General features: G+C 55.1%; 2 protein-coding genes across 2 annotated transcripts; both read left to right on the plus strand.

Annotated features, from left to right (window-relative positions):
* Positions 1–503: 503 nt before the first annotated feature.
* On the plus strand, positions 504–3,136 carry LOC120759372 (protocadherin alpha-6-like). The gene is given in 3 exon segments (XM_058422527.1): positions 504–719; positions 721–1,578; positions 1,580–3,136. Coding segments are annotated over 3 exon segments (2,631 nt in total).
* A 6,501-nt stretch (positions 3,137–9,637) lies between these two features.
* On the plus strand, positions 9,638–12,263 carry LOC120759373 (protocadherin alpha-13-like). The gene is given in 2 exon segments (XM_058422528.1): positions 9,638–11,890; positions 11,892–12,263. Coding segments are annotated over 2 exon segments (2,625 nt in total).
* Positions 12,264–16,137: the final 3,874 nt, after the last annotated feature.

The raw sequence follows: 16,137 nt of genomic DNA on the forward strand, positions 1-16,137 counted from the left end.
GAGATGGGAAAGGAGTGGAAAGAATGCAGAGTGGCAAAACAAGGAAGAAAAAGAAGATAGACAGGGAAGAAATAGAAAAGAGTACAAAGAAACGAAGGAAAGATAAACGAAACATGACCTAAAAGAAGGAAATGTAGGAAATAAAAAATGTAGGAAATGAAAAAAGCAGCGAGGAAAGAGGAAGAAGAAATGAAGGATTACTTTCAAAGGAAGAGGAAGATATAAGAAAAAAAAAGAGGAGCACGACAAGACACGGCAGAAAACATACCTATGGCGGGTCCGAGGCACGGGCTCTGTGTGGGAGCGTGCGAGGCGGCGGAGCAGCGCACGGTGTCGCTGCAGGCTCGGGAACGGCGTGTGGGCGGCTCCGCCCCGGTGCGGCGGAGAGCCCGGCTGTGAGCGCGGGGGGGCGGCGCGGGCCGGGCAGCAGAGCCGGTGCGTCCGGGCGGCGGCGGGGAGCCGTGCGGGGGCCCGGGCCGGGGCCGGCAGGCGGAGCGGCGGCGATGGGCGAGCGGCGTTGCGCGGCCGTGCGGGTGCTGGTGCTGCAGGCGGCCTGGGCGCTGGCGGGCGGGCAGGTGCGGTACTCGGTGCCGGAGGAAGCCGAGGCCGGCACGGTGGTGGGCCGTCTGGCGCAGGACCTGGGCCTGGAGGCGGGCGAGGCGGAGGCGCGGCGGCTGCGGCTGGTGGCGCAGGGCCGGCGGGCGAGCGTGGAGCTGAGCGGGGGCGAGCGGCGCGCTGCTGCTGAGCTCGCGGCTCGACCGGGAGCAGCTGTGCGCCAAGAGCGCGCCGTGCGCGCTGCGCCTGGAGGTGCTGCTGGAGCGGCCGCTGCGCGTCTTCCATGTGGAGCTGGAGGTCACCGACATCAACGACAATGCCCCCGTCTTCCCCGCCCAACGGAAAAACCTCAGCATCGCGGAACTGACCACTCTGCCGGGGTCTCGTTTCCCGCTGGAGGGGGCCTCGGATGCGGATATCGGAGCGAACGCGCAGCTCTCCTACACACTCAGCCCCAGCGAGCATTTCTCTCTGGATATACAAAAATCGAATGACGGAAATATTGAACCTGAACTCGTTCTAACGAAATCTCTGGACCGCGAGACGATTCCCGTGCACCGGTTGGTGCTGACGGCGAGTGACGGGGGCCGGCCGTCTCTGACAGGGACAATGGAGCTGCTGATCTCGGTGCTGGACACGAACGACAACGCGCCCCAGTTCAACCAGTCCGTGTATAAAGTGCAGCTGCTCGAGAACGCTACAGAGGGCACGCTGGTGATGAGGGTGAACGCCTCGGATCCGGATGAGGGAATTAACAGTGAGGTGACCTATGCCGTAACGAATTTCGTTCCTCCAAGTGGAAGAGATGTGATTTCCATCAATCCAAAGACCGGGGAGATTCACCTCACGGGTGCTCTAGATTTTGAGGAAGTCAAAGTATTTGATTTTCGTATTGAGGCGAGAGATCAAGGTTGGGCCCCGCTGTCGGGTCACTGCAAGGTGGTGCTGGAGGTGCTGGACGTGAACGACAACGCGCCGGAGGTGTGGGTGACGTCGCTGTCGGTGCCGGTGGCGGAGGACGCGTCGGTGGGGGACGGTGGTGGCCGTGCTGAGCGTGTCGGACCGGGACTCGGGGGCGAACGGTCGCGTGCGGTGCTGGGTGTGGCCGGCGTCGCCGTTCGGTCTGGAGGCGACGTTCGCGGGCTCGTACTCGCTGGTGCTGCGCGAGGCGCTGGACCGGGAGCGGGTGTCGGAGTACGAGCTGGAGGTGCGTGCGGAGGACGGCGGGGCGCCGGCGCTGCGCGCCAGCCGCGGGCTGCGGGTGCCGGTGTCGGACGTGAACGACAACGCGCCGGCGTTCGCGCAGGCCGTGTACACGGTGCTGGCGCGGGAGAACAACGCGGCGGGCGCGGAGCTGGCGCGGCTGTGGGCGCGGGACCCGGACGAGGCGGGCAACGGGCGCGTCAGCTACTCGGTGTGGGAGGGCGGCGTGGCCGGCGGCGGGGCCGCGCTGCCGCCGTCGTCGTCGTCGTGGTCGGGGCCCGGCTGGCGCCCGGCGTCGAGTTACGTGTCGGTGGACGCGGAGAGCGGGCTGCTGTGGGCGCTGCAGCCCTTGGACTACGAGGAGCTGCAGGTGCTGCAGTTCGAGGTGCGCGCGGTGGACGCGGGCGAGCCGCCGCTGTGCGGCAACGCCACGGTGCAGCTCTTCGTGCTGGACGAGAACGACAACGCGCCGGCGCTGCTGCCGCCTGCGGGCTCGGCGCCGGAGGCGGGCCCCGTGCCGGCCGAGGCGGCGGCGGCGGCGGGCTCGGGCACGCTGTGGGCGTGGGCGGCGTGGGGGGCGCCGGCGGGGCAGGTGGTGGCCAAGATCCGCGCCGTGGACGCCGACTCGGGCTACAACGCGTGGCTGCGCTACGAGCTGTGGGAGCCGAGGGCCAAGGGCCCCTTCCGCGTCGGCCTCTACAGCGGCGAGGTGAGCACGGCGAGGGCGCTGGACGAGGCGGACGGCCCTCGCCACACGCTGCTCATCGTTGTGCGCGACCACGGCCAGCCGGCGCGCTCGGCCACGGCCACGCTCAGCGTGTCGCTGCTCGAGGCGGCCGAGGCGGCGCTGGCCGCGGCCGCGGCATCCTCCTCGTCGGCGGCTTCGGCCTCGTCGTCGTCGCGGGCGGCGGTGGGCGCGGAGCTGGCGCCCGGTGCGGCCAGCGCGGCCACCAACGTGTGGCTGGTGGTGGCCATCTGCGCCGTGTCCAGCCTCTTCCTGCTGGCCCTGGTGCTCTACGCGGCGTCGCGCTGGGCGCCGCGGGCGGCCGTGCTCTCGGCGCCCGGGCCCACCACGCTGGTGTGCGCCAGCGAAGTGGGCAGCTGGTCCTACTCGCAGCGCCACAGCCGCAGCCTGTGCGTGGCGGACGGCGCGGCCAAGAGCGACCTCATGGTTTTCAGCCCCAACTTCCCTCCGCCGCCGCCCGGCCCCGCCGCCAAGGACACGCAGCCGGAGCCCTCCGCTCTCCTCCACACGGTCAGTGCTCCTCCCCTGCTCGCCTTTACTCTTTCTCTCCTCCCTCTGCCCACTCTCTCCCGCCCCCTGGCCAGTTCCTCTTTGTACCGCGGCTCCGCTCCCCCCGTCCTGACGGTGCTGTAATGTTGGCTGAATCTTAAAAATCCTAAGGGCACCTTTGTGTCTGCCGCAGCGTCCTTGCCGGATCTCCCCGGGTGTTACTGAGCTGGGGAAATGTCTTCCCGCATCCCGCAGCCATTAGGGACCCTCGCTGAGGTTTGCTGCTCCGAGGGCGAGTTCTTCTCTCCTCAGTTTGCTCTCCCGTAGATAGAAATCTCTGTCCATTGTGATGAAAAGTGCGCCGAGGTGTCGGCTCTGCTGACAGCGCTTTCGCTTGCTGTTGTGTAGCATTTCAACCCGCGCTCGCTGAGGGAGGTGAAGACACGCAGGATGTAGAGGTGACAAACCCCCAGGCACAGTGCACCGCTCAACTGCCTTTAGTGACTGCTGGTTGTGCTGATATCAGCACTGTCAAAAACTGTCCCCTCTTCCTCCTCAGTGCAAGTGACGTGCTGAAAGGTTACAATTGAGGCCTCAAGGTTTTCTCCTTCTCTGGTGTAATTTTTCCCCATTGGTTCTGCCAGCAGATTGATTATAGTACCGGGGAAGGATTTATTGGACTTTTCCTGTGTTCTATTCCCAGTGTTTTGGTTTTCTAGATAGCATAATAAACTGTTTATGCAAAGGTTGGTGATTGACGGTCAGTGTAAAAGAGGGAAATTTTGTTTCCACAACCTCCTTCCCCCTCAAAATCATTCTATGTACTTTTGCTCATGGCTGGAGATTGACACTTTCCCGTCTCGATATTATTTCAATATTTGTATCACCAGTGGCAGTGTTCTGAATTATCCAGAAGAATTCTCTTTAAAAATACACAAATATACCCGTGTGGATATTATCCCTTATGCTGCTATGGTCATCAGCATTTGTTTCCATCATATCATTAAATCAAAGTACATTGTCATTAGAGATATCCTGATACCGTGTGTACAAATAGATGTCTGACATTTCAGGGGAGTTACAGAACTGGCAGGTGATTAGGATTTCCATCCAGAATAGCTGAAGCAGTGTAAAACGTGAAGGGTCAACTCCAGGGAGTCTGCTGAGCACAGCAAATACAATATCAGCTGTGAGGGGGGTTGGTTCTCTCCTTGATGGAATGGCTGTAGACTTGCATTCCTGGCCAGAGAACTGGCATGACGTACACTGGCTTCTATGATATCCTTGGAATATTTGTGTCAGGAGCCATGTTCTTTCAAAATCCCAGGAAAGCTACTTACAAAGATTAAACTCAAGCAAGCAAGCACCAAAATCCCTAATAATAAAAGCTGAAACACGAATTCTGCTCCTGTATGTTGGGGTGCTTGTCAGGGATTGAGTTATCGTATCACAACATGAAATCAATGCCATTGTCATTTGGAGTTGTTCCCACATCAGCTTGAGAAGCAGTAGAGCTCTGGGCATGGTCTATATGATATCTTCTCTATGTTTTTCTGTGGTGCTCTCGTTGCTGGCAATAGTCTGCAAAAGCTGCAGTGAGCCCTGTGGAGGTAGAGGAGGCAGTGACGGGTTGCAGAGGTGGATGTGGCTGTGCAATTGTGTAGGCCCTGGTCATTTCCTGGTATCAAGGTTGACCTTGAGCAGTGAGATTTGGCTGCTGGAAGTGGAAGTCCCTGAGAAGACATGCACCATGTCATGAGACAGTTCTCTACAAACTCTTTACTGTGCTGTTACTGTTGCTGACTGCTGATCATGCTGCTGTTTAATGTGGTTTCTTATGAAGAACTCTGTACTCTTGTGTGACTCTCCTCCATAAGAGAGGAGATGCACGATGACAGTTGTGACTTCACTGCTCTCTCTCCTCATGGTGTAATTTCTCCCATTTGCTTGGCTCACCTGAGCCATTGTGAAAGCAGGGAAGTTCTTAAACACATTTCCTGTGTTCTTTCTCCAAGGATGTTTTTATTCTAGTTACCAGTAGAGAGTGTGCAGGGAGAGGAGCGTGACCTAAAGATATGTTTTCATTTTTTTGTCTTGCCTTTCTGAAGTGGATTGCAGCTGGATTGTCCAGTGAGGTGGCATGACCATACACTGTCCTATTTTCATGTTGTGTTAGGATTTGCATCAACAGCCACACCCTTGGAAACCCCCTTTTCCAAACAAAACCCACCCTAATACCCCAAACATTCAAGCCATACCCGACACCGCATTTACCTGTGCAGGAGGTATCATTGCTGGCAGTGATGTATTTTTCAGCATTTGGGTTGGTCTTTCACAGCACGCTGTCAATGGCCACTGCCTCTAGCGCTGTCCTGACATCACCTCCATAAATAGTATTCTCCAAAGTGGGTAATGTTTCCATCTGAGACTGGGGAAGGCACAGGAGAGGAGGTGAACAGGGCAGTGGCGCTGAGTAGGCCCTGACCACGTCATAATAGGAAGTGTGACCTCCCAGTCTGTGGGAACTGGAAATCCTTGGGAAGACCATGGGCCACGTCATAAGAAGAGAGAATGCGAGGAGATGTTCTTGTCTTGAGAACACATCCCAGAGCAGTCAATGGGAGATGCCTAGAGAAAATGACGGGGCAGGATGGGCAGGGGTTTCCTTCCCAAGGTCCATTCCTGGGCTCCTGAAGGTATGGAGTTGAAGGCCTTCTGGGCATTGAGGCAATTCCATGGTAGTTTAACACCCATCATGTCCTTTGAGGTTAGGAATATTTCCCACCAGAGACAGTCCCTGGTGCTGCTGCCTGCCCGAGGCAGACAAGGCATTGGTAAAGAGGGTGAGGCATGCAGAGTGCTGATGAATTCCCAATGAACTTTTTGATTCCTGTTTTGGAGAACCTTTTCTGGGAGGGTAGCACTTTATCCTCCTGTCCTTCTATAGTGGGGGGGCATCTACAGTAGCTCCACAGCCACAGATCTTTCCATGATGGTTCCTTGGTCCTTGTCGGGCTAATTTTTAAGGGCACATGATAATGTGGCTGTCATCTTTGTGCATTCAGCTTCCCATACTTGTGGACTTGAAAGTTTACCTTTGTTAGAAGTTATGTGTCCTGTTGTCACAGGTGGCTGATTCTGATGTCTGATGTACACACAAATCCCTGCACAGCAGCACAGCTGCGGTTCTCTGTGGTACAAATTCTCCCTCCCAGCTGCTATTATGGGGTGTGCTTGTGCTTTGGCATTGCTCTCGTTCTCACAAAGTGCAAAGTCCATGTGGACTGGGGTGGCCACAGACATGCCTTTATGTCATAAAGTTCTTAAGAAGTCGGTTCTTCTGTTCTCTGGTGTTTGCACCAGAGATTGCTGAAAAGGCATAAACCATGACACACACACAGATGAGAAGAATCTTCCAGACAGCGGGGGGCTTCATAACCCTCCAGATGTTCTTTGTGCCAATTGTAAGGGAAGGAAGGTGAGGGTATGCAAAGGAGGTTCTTATAGCAGGTTTTGTGGTGTTGTGAAAGAGATTCTGCAAGTGGCACAAGGTGTGGCCTGGGCATGTGTGTGATGAGGATGACCTTTATCAGGGAAGGGTCTTGCCTGAGGGAGATGATGTGTAGAACAGTCTGTGCCTTTGGTGAAGGGCTGGAGAATGTGTGCTTAGGTGGAGTTGCCATTTCCCCCGGTGTGAGTCAGAGGATTCTAGTAGAAAATGTCAAGAAGAGGCTCCACAGACATTACTAATAGCTGCGGTTTCTCCAGCTCTCCTGAAGTTCTGCATATCCTTATGTCCCATTGTTCCCTTCATGCATTTCAATAGAGTGGAATTGGATTGTTTGGCTTTCTTCCCTTCTTACCAAACTCTCACAGTCCTGTTTTTCTGTCTCTGACGTCAGCAATGTGTTGGTAAGACCTGATAATATGAGATACTGAGTTTTGGCTGCAGTCTGGTTGCAAACATTTGGGTAATTTTCTATCAGTGTGCAGGATGACTTTTCCATTCCCCCAGGCTGAGGCTGATGTTGAGACAGTGTCCTTCCTTGGCTTTCTGGTGCCCTTTCCCTGTCACAGAAGTGCACATGGGAGCGCTGTGCTTTGCCCAGTGATTTCAAGGCTTTTCTAGAATGCACGTCATTGTTTCCTACCCATTGTTCCTAATGGTCTCTGTTAGTGTTAGAACCAGTTTTGTGCTCCGAAAATATTTATTTTTTTGAAGAAGCAATCAGTGATGCTACAGGTAAGTGGCTCCTTGCTGAAGAAGATGGGTCTGAGAGACAGCTGTACCTTTATGCCTATTTAGTTGTGGTATCTTCATCTTGCATTGACCAAATGTGTCTGGATTGGGAATCGGACTCAACAATCCTTGCGGCTTCCTTCCAACTTGAAATATTCTCTATTTCCCAGATTGGACCACAGTCTGCTCTTGTTTCTTTCCTGCTTCTTCCAGCATGGTCTGAGCAGTTGGCCGCAAGCAGAGAGGGAGGAGGGCCTCTAATGTATTTCTCAAAAGAGATGTGTTGGGGGTGGAGAGCATGTTCTCAGGGATGATTCTGTGGCTTTAGTTTGGAATGTATTTCTGGGTGGAGGATGGAATTGAGTGAGAGGTATTCCTTGGGGACTAATTCCCCTGGGTACAGGAGTTCTTGCTGTGTTTTTCTGGCAGAGCTTATCTGCCTGGGGGGAGAAGCAAGAGCTTGCCATTTATCAGACATGGAAAATGAGGTAGGAAGAACAGCTCTTCACTGAAATACATGGAGAATTCTGAGGAACTGTGGTGGCACTGTGCTTGTTCAGTGTCCCTGGCAGAATGGTGTGCTGGGCTGTGATGCATTTGAGTTCCGAAGTGTAAGAATTCCATGGGTTATTTGTGCTTATTGGAGCCTGTTTGCACTGATGTCAAAGGACTCGGTGATTGGTCTTGTGATGCCAAGGGAGGTGTATTCTTTTCCCGGTGCAGTACAGCTGTTCTTTGTCATGTCACTGCTTTGCTGTGTTATTTGCTGCTCCAGGAGGGGCCTGGAGTCTGAGGAGTGTGGCTTTCTTCCTGACGGGGAGGCAAGGGGAGAGGAGGTGTAGGCACAATCCATTTACTTGACTTTTTCTGGGGGAAATCAGGACAGTTGCTCCTCATCAGGAGGCATGCAAGGTCCCCAGGAGCCCTCCCATCAGAGAGCAGGTCTGTGATGCATGAAGAGGATGATTAGAGGATGATTTCTAAATCATTTGGTTTAGAAAACATTTTGGTAAAAGGGAAATAAAAAGAATGGACATGGAAGGGAAGAGGAATCAAGGAGGGCAGTGTGAGGCGAGAAAGAAAAAGGAGGAGAAAGAAAAGAAAGGTCAGTAAAGGAAGAAAGGAGGAGAAAGGAAAAGGAATCTCTGCAAGTAAAAAATCAAGGAAGGAAGAAAGAGAGGAAAAAAAGGAAGAAGGGATGACAGAGGAGATTGTAGGCATGCACCCACATTTTCTCTACATGCTCTCAGCAGTCGAGGACCTCTGTATCCCTGGTACTGAGGAACCCTGTGCGAGCCTCGATGAGAAGTGACGGGGAACAGGAATAAGAGGTTTTGTGTAAGGGTGTGGCGGCACTGCACGGTGAGAATGATGTAATGTAGAAAATGCTGTATTGGAAGAGAAAGTGTGTTGGCAAAGAGGGAAGGAGGGACAGCGAGGGAAGGAGAAGGAACAGAAAAGGAAAAGGGAAGAGAAAATAAAACAATGAAAGAATGAAAATGGAGAGAAAAAGAAAAGAAAGGAAAGATGAAATATTAAATGTGTGGGAGAAGAAAGAAAAAAAAAAAAAAGAAAAGGACTAAAGGAAGGAAGCTGAGAAAGAGGAGAAATCAAGTGTCTGTGTCAAGGAGATTACCAGGATGCGCCAACGTTCTCTTCTAACCCGGAGTGAAGTTGGTGTTCTGTGATCTCCCCACTCGCTCCTGTCCCGTGCGAAGGAGATGATGCCCTGAAATTAAAGCTCACGGCTCCTACATTGATGGCCTCGATCGCGGCCTCTGACGACAGCGGCAATTTGGCAGCGGAGTTATTAAAGATGGAAAGGCAGTAAAAGGGAAATGGCAGTAAATAATTGTCACACAGGGCAAGAAGAAAGCAGAAAACAAAGAGATGAAGGAAGCAAAAGAGATGAAAAAACAAAGAGATGGAAGCAGGAAAAAAGAAAGGTGAAAAGAAAACCGTGAAAAGGAGAAAAAAATATTTCAAATGCAGAATGGAAAGATAAGAGAGATTAAAGAAGTGAATTAAAGAATAAATCGAATATGAAGAAGCACTTTGAATAAAAAACCCAAAAACCAAACAAACAGAAAAATCCCAACCCCACCAAAAGAAAAAAAGGAGTGACACAGACAGAGACGGAGAGGAGCAGGATACCGAGGAAGCCGAGGTGGCCGCGATGGGATGAAGGCGCCGGCGCTGTGTGGGAGCGTGCGAGGCGGCGGAGCAGCGCACGGTGTCGCTGCAGGCTCGGGAACGGCGTGTGGGCGGCTCCGCCCCGGTGCGGCGGAGAGCCCGGCTGTGAGCGCGGGGGGGCGGCGCGGGCCGGGCAGCAGAGCCGGTGCGTCCGGGCGGCGGCGGGGAGCCGTGCGGGGCCCGGGCCGGGGCCGGCAGGCGGAGCGGCGGCGATGGGCGAGCGGCGTTGCGCGGCCGTGCGGGTGCTGGTGCTGCAGGCGGCCTGGGCGCTGGCGGGCGGGCAGGTGCGGTACTCGGTGCCGGAGGAAGCCGAGGCCGGCACGGTGGTGGGCCGTCTGGCGCAGGACCTGGGCCTGGAGGCGGGCGAGGCGGAGGCGCGGCGGCTGCGGCTGGTGGCGCAGGGCCGGCGGGCGAGCGTGGAGCTGAGCGGGGCGAGCGGCGCGCTGCTGCTGAGCTCGCGGCTCGACCGGGAGCAGCTGTGCGCCAAGAGCGCGCCGTGCGCGCTGCGCCTGGAGGTGCTGCTGGAGCGGCCGCTGCGCGTCTTCCATGTGGAGCTGGAGGTCACCGACATCAACGACAATGCCCCCGTCTTCCCCGCCACACGGAAAAACCTCAGCATCGCGGAATTCACCACTCTGCCCGGGTCTCGTTTCCCGCTGGAGGGGGCCTCGGATGCGGATATCGGAGCGAACGCGCAGCTCTCCTACACACTCAGCCCCAGCGAGCATTTCTCTCTGGATTTACAAAAATCGATTGAGCGAAATATTGTACCCGAACTCGTTTTAACGAAATCTCTGGACCGCGAGACGATTCCCGTGCACCGGTTGGTGCTGACGGCGAGTGACGGGGGCCGGCCGTCTCTGACAGGGACAATGGAGCTGCTGATCTCGGTGCTGGATGCGAACGACAACGCGCCCCAGTTCAACCAGTCCGTGTATAAAGTGCAGCTGCCAGAGAACGCTGCCGTGGGGACAGTGGTGACGAGGGTGAACGCCACGGATCCGGATGAGGGAAGTAATAGCGAAATGACCTTTATTGCGGCCAGCTTCATTCCTCCGAGTGGAAGAGATGTGATTTCCATCAATCCAAAGACAGGGGAAATTCACCTCACAGCAGCTCTGGACTTCGAAGAAGTCAGTACGTTTGATTTTCGTATTGAAGCGAGAGACCAAGGGACACCTCCATTGTCGGGTCACTGCAGGGTTGTGCTGGAGGTGCTGGACGTGAACGACAACGCGCCGGAGGTGTGGGTGACGTCGCTGTCGGTGCCGGTGGCGGAGGACGCGTCGGTGGGGACGGTGGTGGCCGTGCTGAGCGTGTCGGACCGGGACTCGGGGGCGAACGGTCGCGTGCGGTGCTGGGTGTGGCCGGCGTCGCCGTTCGGTCTGGAGGCGACGTTCGCGGGCTCGTACTCGCTGGTGCTGCGCGAGGCGCTGGACCGGGAGCGGGTGTCGGAGTACGAGCTGGAGGTGCGTGCGGAGGACGGCGGGGCGCCGGCGCTGCGCGCCAGCCGCGGGCTGCGGGTGCCGGTGTCGGACGTGAACGACAACGCGCCGGCGTTCGCGCAGGCCGTGTACACGGTGCTGGCGCGGGAGAACAACGCGGCGGGCGCGGAGCTGGCGCGGCTGTGGGCGCGGGACCCGGACGAGGCGGGCAACGGGCGCGTCAGCTACTCGGTGTGGGAGGGCGGCGTGGCCGGCGGCGGGGCCGCGCTGCCGCCGTCGTCGTCGTCGGGGCCCGGCTGGCGCCCGGCGTCGAGCTACGTGTCGCTGGACGCGGAGAGCGGGCTGCTGTGGGCGCTGCAGCCCTTGGACTACGAGGAGCTGCAGGTGCTGCAGTTCGAGGTGCGCGCGGTGGACGCGGGCGAGCCGCCGCTGTGCGGCAACGCCACGGTGCAGCTCTTCGTGCTGGACGAGAACGACAACGCGCCGGCGCTGCTGCCGCCTGCGGGCTCGGCGCCGGAGGCGGGCCCCGTGCCGGCCGAGGCGGCGGCGGCGGCGGGCTCGGGCACGCTGTGGGCGTGGGCGGCGTGGGGGGCGCCGGCGGGGCAGGTGGTGGCCAAGATCCGCGCCGTGGACGCCGACTCGGGCTACAACGCGTGGCTGCGCTACGAGCTGTGGGAGCCGAGGGCCAAGGGCCCCTTCCGCGTCGGCCTCTACAGCGGCGAGGTGAGCACGGCGAGGGCGCTGGACGAGGCGGACGGCCCTCGCCACACGCTGCTCATCGTCGTGCGCGACCACGGCCAGCCGGCGCGCTCGGCCACGGCCACGCTCAGCGTGTCGCTGCTCGAGGCGGCCGAGGCGGCGCTGGCCGCGGCCGCGGCATCCTCCTCGTCGGCGGCTTCGGCCTCGTCGTCGTCGCGGGCGGCGGTGGGCGCGGAGCTGGCGCCCGGTGCGGCCAGCGCGGCCACCAACGTGTGGCTGGTGGTGGCCATCTGCGCCGTGTCCAGCCTCTTCCTGCTGGCCCCTGGTGCTCTACGCGGCGTCGCGCTGGGCGCCGCGGGCGGCCGTGCTCTCGGCGCCCGGGCCCACCACGCTGGTGTGCGCCAGCGAAGTGGGCAGCTGGTCCTACTCGCAGCGCCACAGCCGCAGCCTGTGCGTGGCGGACGGCGCGGCCAAGAGCGACCTCATGGTTTTCAGCCCCAACTTCCCTCCGCCGCCGCCCGGCCCCGCCGCCAAGGACACGCAGCCGGAGCCCTCCGCTCTCCTCCACACGGTCAGTGCTCCTCCCCTGCTCGCCTTTACTCTTTCTCTCCTCCCTCTGCCCACTCTCTCCCGCCCCCTGGCCAGTTCCTCTTTGTACCGCGGCTCCGCTCCCCCCGTCCTGACGGCGCTGTAATGTTGGCTGAATCTTAAAAATCCTAAGGGCACCTTTGTGTCTGCCGCAGCGTCCTTGCCGGATCTCCCGAGGTGTTACTGAGCTGGGGAAATGTCTTCTCGCATCCCGCAGCCATTAGGAACCCTCGCTGAGGGTTGCTGCTCCGAGGGCGAGTTCTTCTCAGTTTGCTCTCCCGTAGATAGAAATCTCTGTCCATTGTGATAAAAAGTGCGCCGAGGTGTCGGCTCTGCTGACAGCGCTTTCGCTTGCTGCTGTGTAGCATTTCCACCCGCGCTCGCTGAGGGAGGTGAAGACACGCAGGATGTAGAGGTGACAAACCCCCAGGCACCGTGCACCGCTCAACTGCCTTTAGTGACTGCTGATTGTGCTGATATCAGCACTGTCAAAAACTGTCCCCTCTTCCTCCTCAGTGCAAGTGACGTGCTGAAAGGTTACAATTGAGGCCTCAAGGTTTTCTCCTTCTCTGGTGTAATTTTTCCCCATTGGTTCTGCCAGCAGATTGATTATAGTACCCGGGAAGGATTTATTGGACCTTTCCTGTGTTCTTTTCTCAGTGTTTTGGTTTTCTAGATAGCATAATAAACTGTTCATGCAAAGGTTGGTGATTGAGGGTCAGTGTAAGAGAGGGAAATTTTGTTTGTACAACCTCCTTCCCCCTCAAAGTCATTCTATGTACTTTTGCTCATGGTTGGAGATTGACACTTGCCTGTCTCGATATTATTTCAATATTTGTATCACCAGCGGCAGAGTTCTGAATTATCCAGAAGAATTCTCTTTAAAAATACACAAATATACACGTGTGGATATTATCCCTTATGCTACTATGGTCATCAGCATTTGTTTCCATCAGATTATTAAATCAATGCTCATTGTCATTAGAGATATCCTGATACCGTGTGTACAAATAGACGTCTGACATTTCAGGGGAGTTACAGAACTGGCAGGTGATTAGGATTTCCATCCAGAATAGCTGAAGCAGTAGAAAACGTGAAGGGTCAACTCCAGGGAGTCTGCTGAGCACAGCAAATACAATATCAGCTGTGAGGGGGGTTGGTTCTCTCCTTGATGGAATGGCTGTAGACTTGCATTCCTGGCCAGAGAACTGGCATGACGTACACTGGCTTCTATGATATCCTTGGAATATTTGTGTCAGGAGCCACCTCCTTTCAAAATCCCAGGAAAGCTACTTGCAAAGAATAAACTCAAGCAAGCAAGCAAGCACCAAAATCCCTAATAATAAAAGCTGAAACACGAATTCTGCTCCTGTGTGTTGAGGTGCTTGCCAGGGATTGAGTTATCCTATCACAACATGAAATCAATGCCATTGTCATTTGGAGTTGTTCCCACATCAGCTTGAGAAGCAGTAGAGCTCTGGGCATGGTCTATATGATATCTTCTCTGTGTTTTTCTATGGTGCTCTCGTTGCTGGCAATAGTCTGCAAAAGCTGCAGTGAGCCCTGTGGAGGTAGAGGAGGCAGTGACGGGTTGCAGAGGTGGATGTGGCTGTGCAATTGTGTAGGCCCTGGTCATTTCCTGGTATCAAGGTTGACCCTGAGCAGTGAGATTTGGCTGTTGGAAGTGGAAGTCCCTGAGAAGACATGCACCATGTCATGAGACAGTTCTCTACGAACTCTTTACTGTGCTGTTACTGTTGCTGACTGCTGATCATGCTGCTGTTTAATGTGGTTTCTTATGAAGAACTCTGTACTCTTGTGTGACTCTCCTCCATAAGAGAGGAGATGCACGATGACAGTTGTGACTTCACTGTTCTCTCTCCTCATGGTGTAATTTCTCCCATTTGCTTGGCTCACCTGAGCCATTGTAAAAGCAGGGAAGTTCTTAAACACATTTCCTGTGTTCTTTCTCCAAGGATGTTTTTATTCTAGTTACCAGTAGAGAGTGTGCAGGGAGAGGAGTGTGACCTAAAGATATGTTTTCATTTTTTTGTCTTGCCTTTCTGAAGTGGATTGCAGCTGGATTGTCCAGTGAGGTGGCATGACCATACACTGTCCTATTTTCATGTTGTGTTAGGATTTGCATCAACAGCCACACCCTTGGAAACCCCCTTTTCAAAACAAAACCCACCCTAATACCCCAAACATTCAAGCCATACCCGACACCGCATTTACCTGTGCAGGAGGTATCATTGCTGGCAGTGATGTATTTTTCAGCATTTGGGTTGGTCTTTCACAGCACGCTGTCAATGGCCACTGCCTCTAGCGCTGTCCTGACATCACCTCCATAAATAGTATTCTCCAAAGTGGGTAATGTTTCCATCTGAGACTGGGGAAGGCACAGGAGAGGAGGTGAACAGGGCAGTGGCGCTGAGTAGGCCCTGACCACGTCATAAGAGGAAGTGTGACCTCCCAGTCTGTGGGAACTGGAAATCCTTGGGAAGACCATGGGCCACGTCATAAGAAGAGAGAATGCGAGGAGATGTTCTTGTCTTGAGAACACATCCCAGAGCAGTCAATGGGGGATGCCTAGAGAAAATGACGACGCAGGATGGGCAGGGGTTTCCTTCCCAAGGTCCATTCCTGGGCTCCTGAAGGTATGGAGTTGAAGGCCTTCTGGGCATTGAGGTAATTCCATGGTAGTTTAACACCCATCATGTCCTTTGAGGTTAGGAATATTTCCCACCAGAGACAGTCCCTGGTGCTGCTGCCTGCCCGAGGCAGACAAGGCATTGGTAAAGAGGGTGAGGCATGCAGAGTGCTGATGAATTCCCAATGAACTTTTTGATTCCTGTTTTGGAGAACCTTTTCTGGGAGGGTAGCACTTTATCCTCCTGTCCTTCTATAGTGGGGAGCATCTACAGTAGCATTCACAGCCACAGATCTTTCCATGATGGTTCCTTGGTCCTCCTTGGGCTAATTTTTAAGGGCACATGATAATGTGGCTGTCATCTTTGTGCATTCAGCTTCCCATACTTGTGGACTTGAAAGTTTACCTTTGGTAGAAGTTATGTGTCCTGTTGTCACAGGTGGCTGATTCTGATGTCTGATGTACACACAAATCCCTGCACAGCAGCACAGCTGCGGTTCTCTGTGATACAAATTCTCCCTCCCAGCTGCTATTATGGGGTGTGCTTGTGCTTTGGCATTGCTCTCGTTCTCACAAAGTGCAAAATCCATGTGGACTGGGGTGGCACCAGACATGCCTTTATGTCATAAAGTTCTTAAGAAGTCGGTTCTTCTGTTCTGTGGTGTTTGCACCAGAGATTGCTGAAGAGGCATAAACCATGACACACACACAGATGAGAAGAATCTTCCAGACAGCGGGGGGCTTCATAACCCTCCAGATGTTCTTTGTGCCAATTGTAAGGGAAGGAAGGTGAGGGTATGCAAAGGAGGTTCTTATAGCAGGTTTTGTGGTGTTGTGAAAGAGATTCTGCAAGTGGCACAAGGTGTGGCCTGGGCATGTGCGTGATGAGGATGACCTTTAGCAGGGAAGGGTCTTGCCTGAGGGAGATGATGTGTAGAACAGTCTGTGCCTTTGGTGAAGGGCTGGAGAATGTGTGCTTAGGTGGAGTTGCCATTTCCCCCGGTGTGAGTCAGAGGATTCTAGTAGAAAATGTCAAGAAGAGGCTCCACAGACATTACTAATAGCTGGGGTTTCTCCAGCTCTCCCAAAGTTCTGCATATCCCTATGTCCCGTTGTTCCCTTCATGCATTTCAATAGAGTGGAATTGGATTGTTTGGCTTTCTTCCCTTCTTACCAAACTCTCACAGTCCTGTTTTTCTGTCTCTGACATTAGCAATGTGTTGGTAAGACCTGATAGTATGAGATACTGAGTTTTGGCTGCTGTCTGGTTGCAAACATTTGGGTAATTTTCTATCAGTGTGCAGGATGACTTTTCCATTCCCCCAGGCTG

Source organism: Hirundo rustica, chromosome 14, assembly GCF_015227805.2.
Source record: "Hirundo rustica isolate bHirRus1 chromosome 14, bHirRus1.pri.v3, whole genome shotgun sequence".
Taxonomy (NCBI): domain Eukaryota; kingdom Metazoa; phylum Chordata; class Aves; order Passeriformes; family Hirundinidae; genus Hirundo; species Hirundo rustica.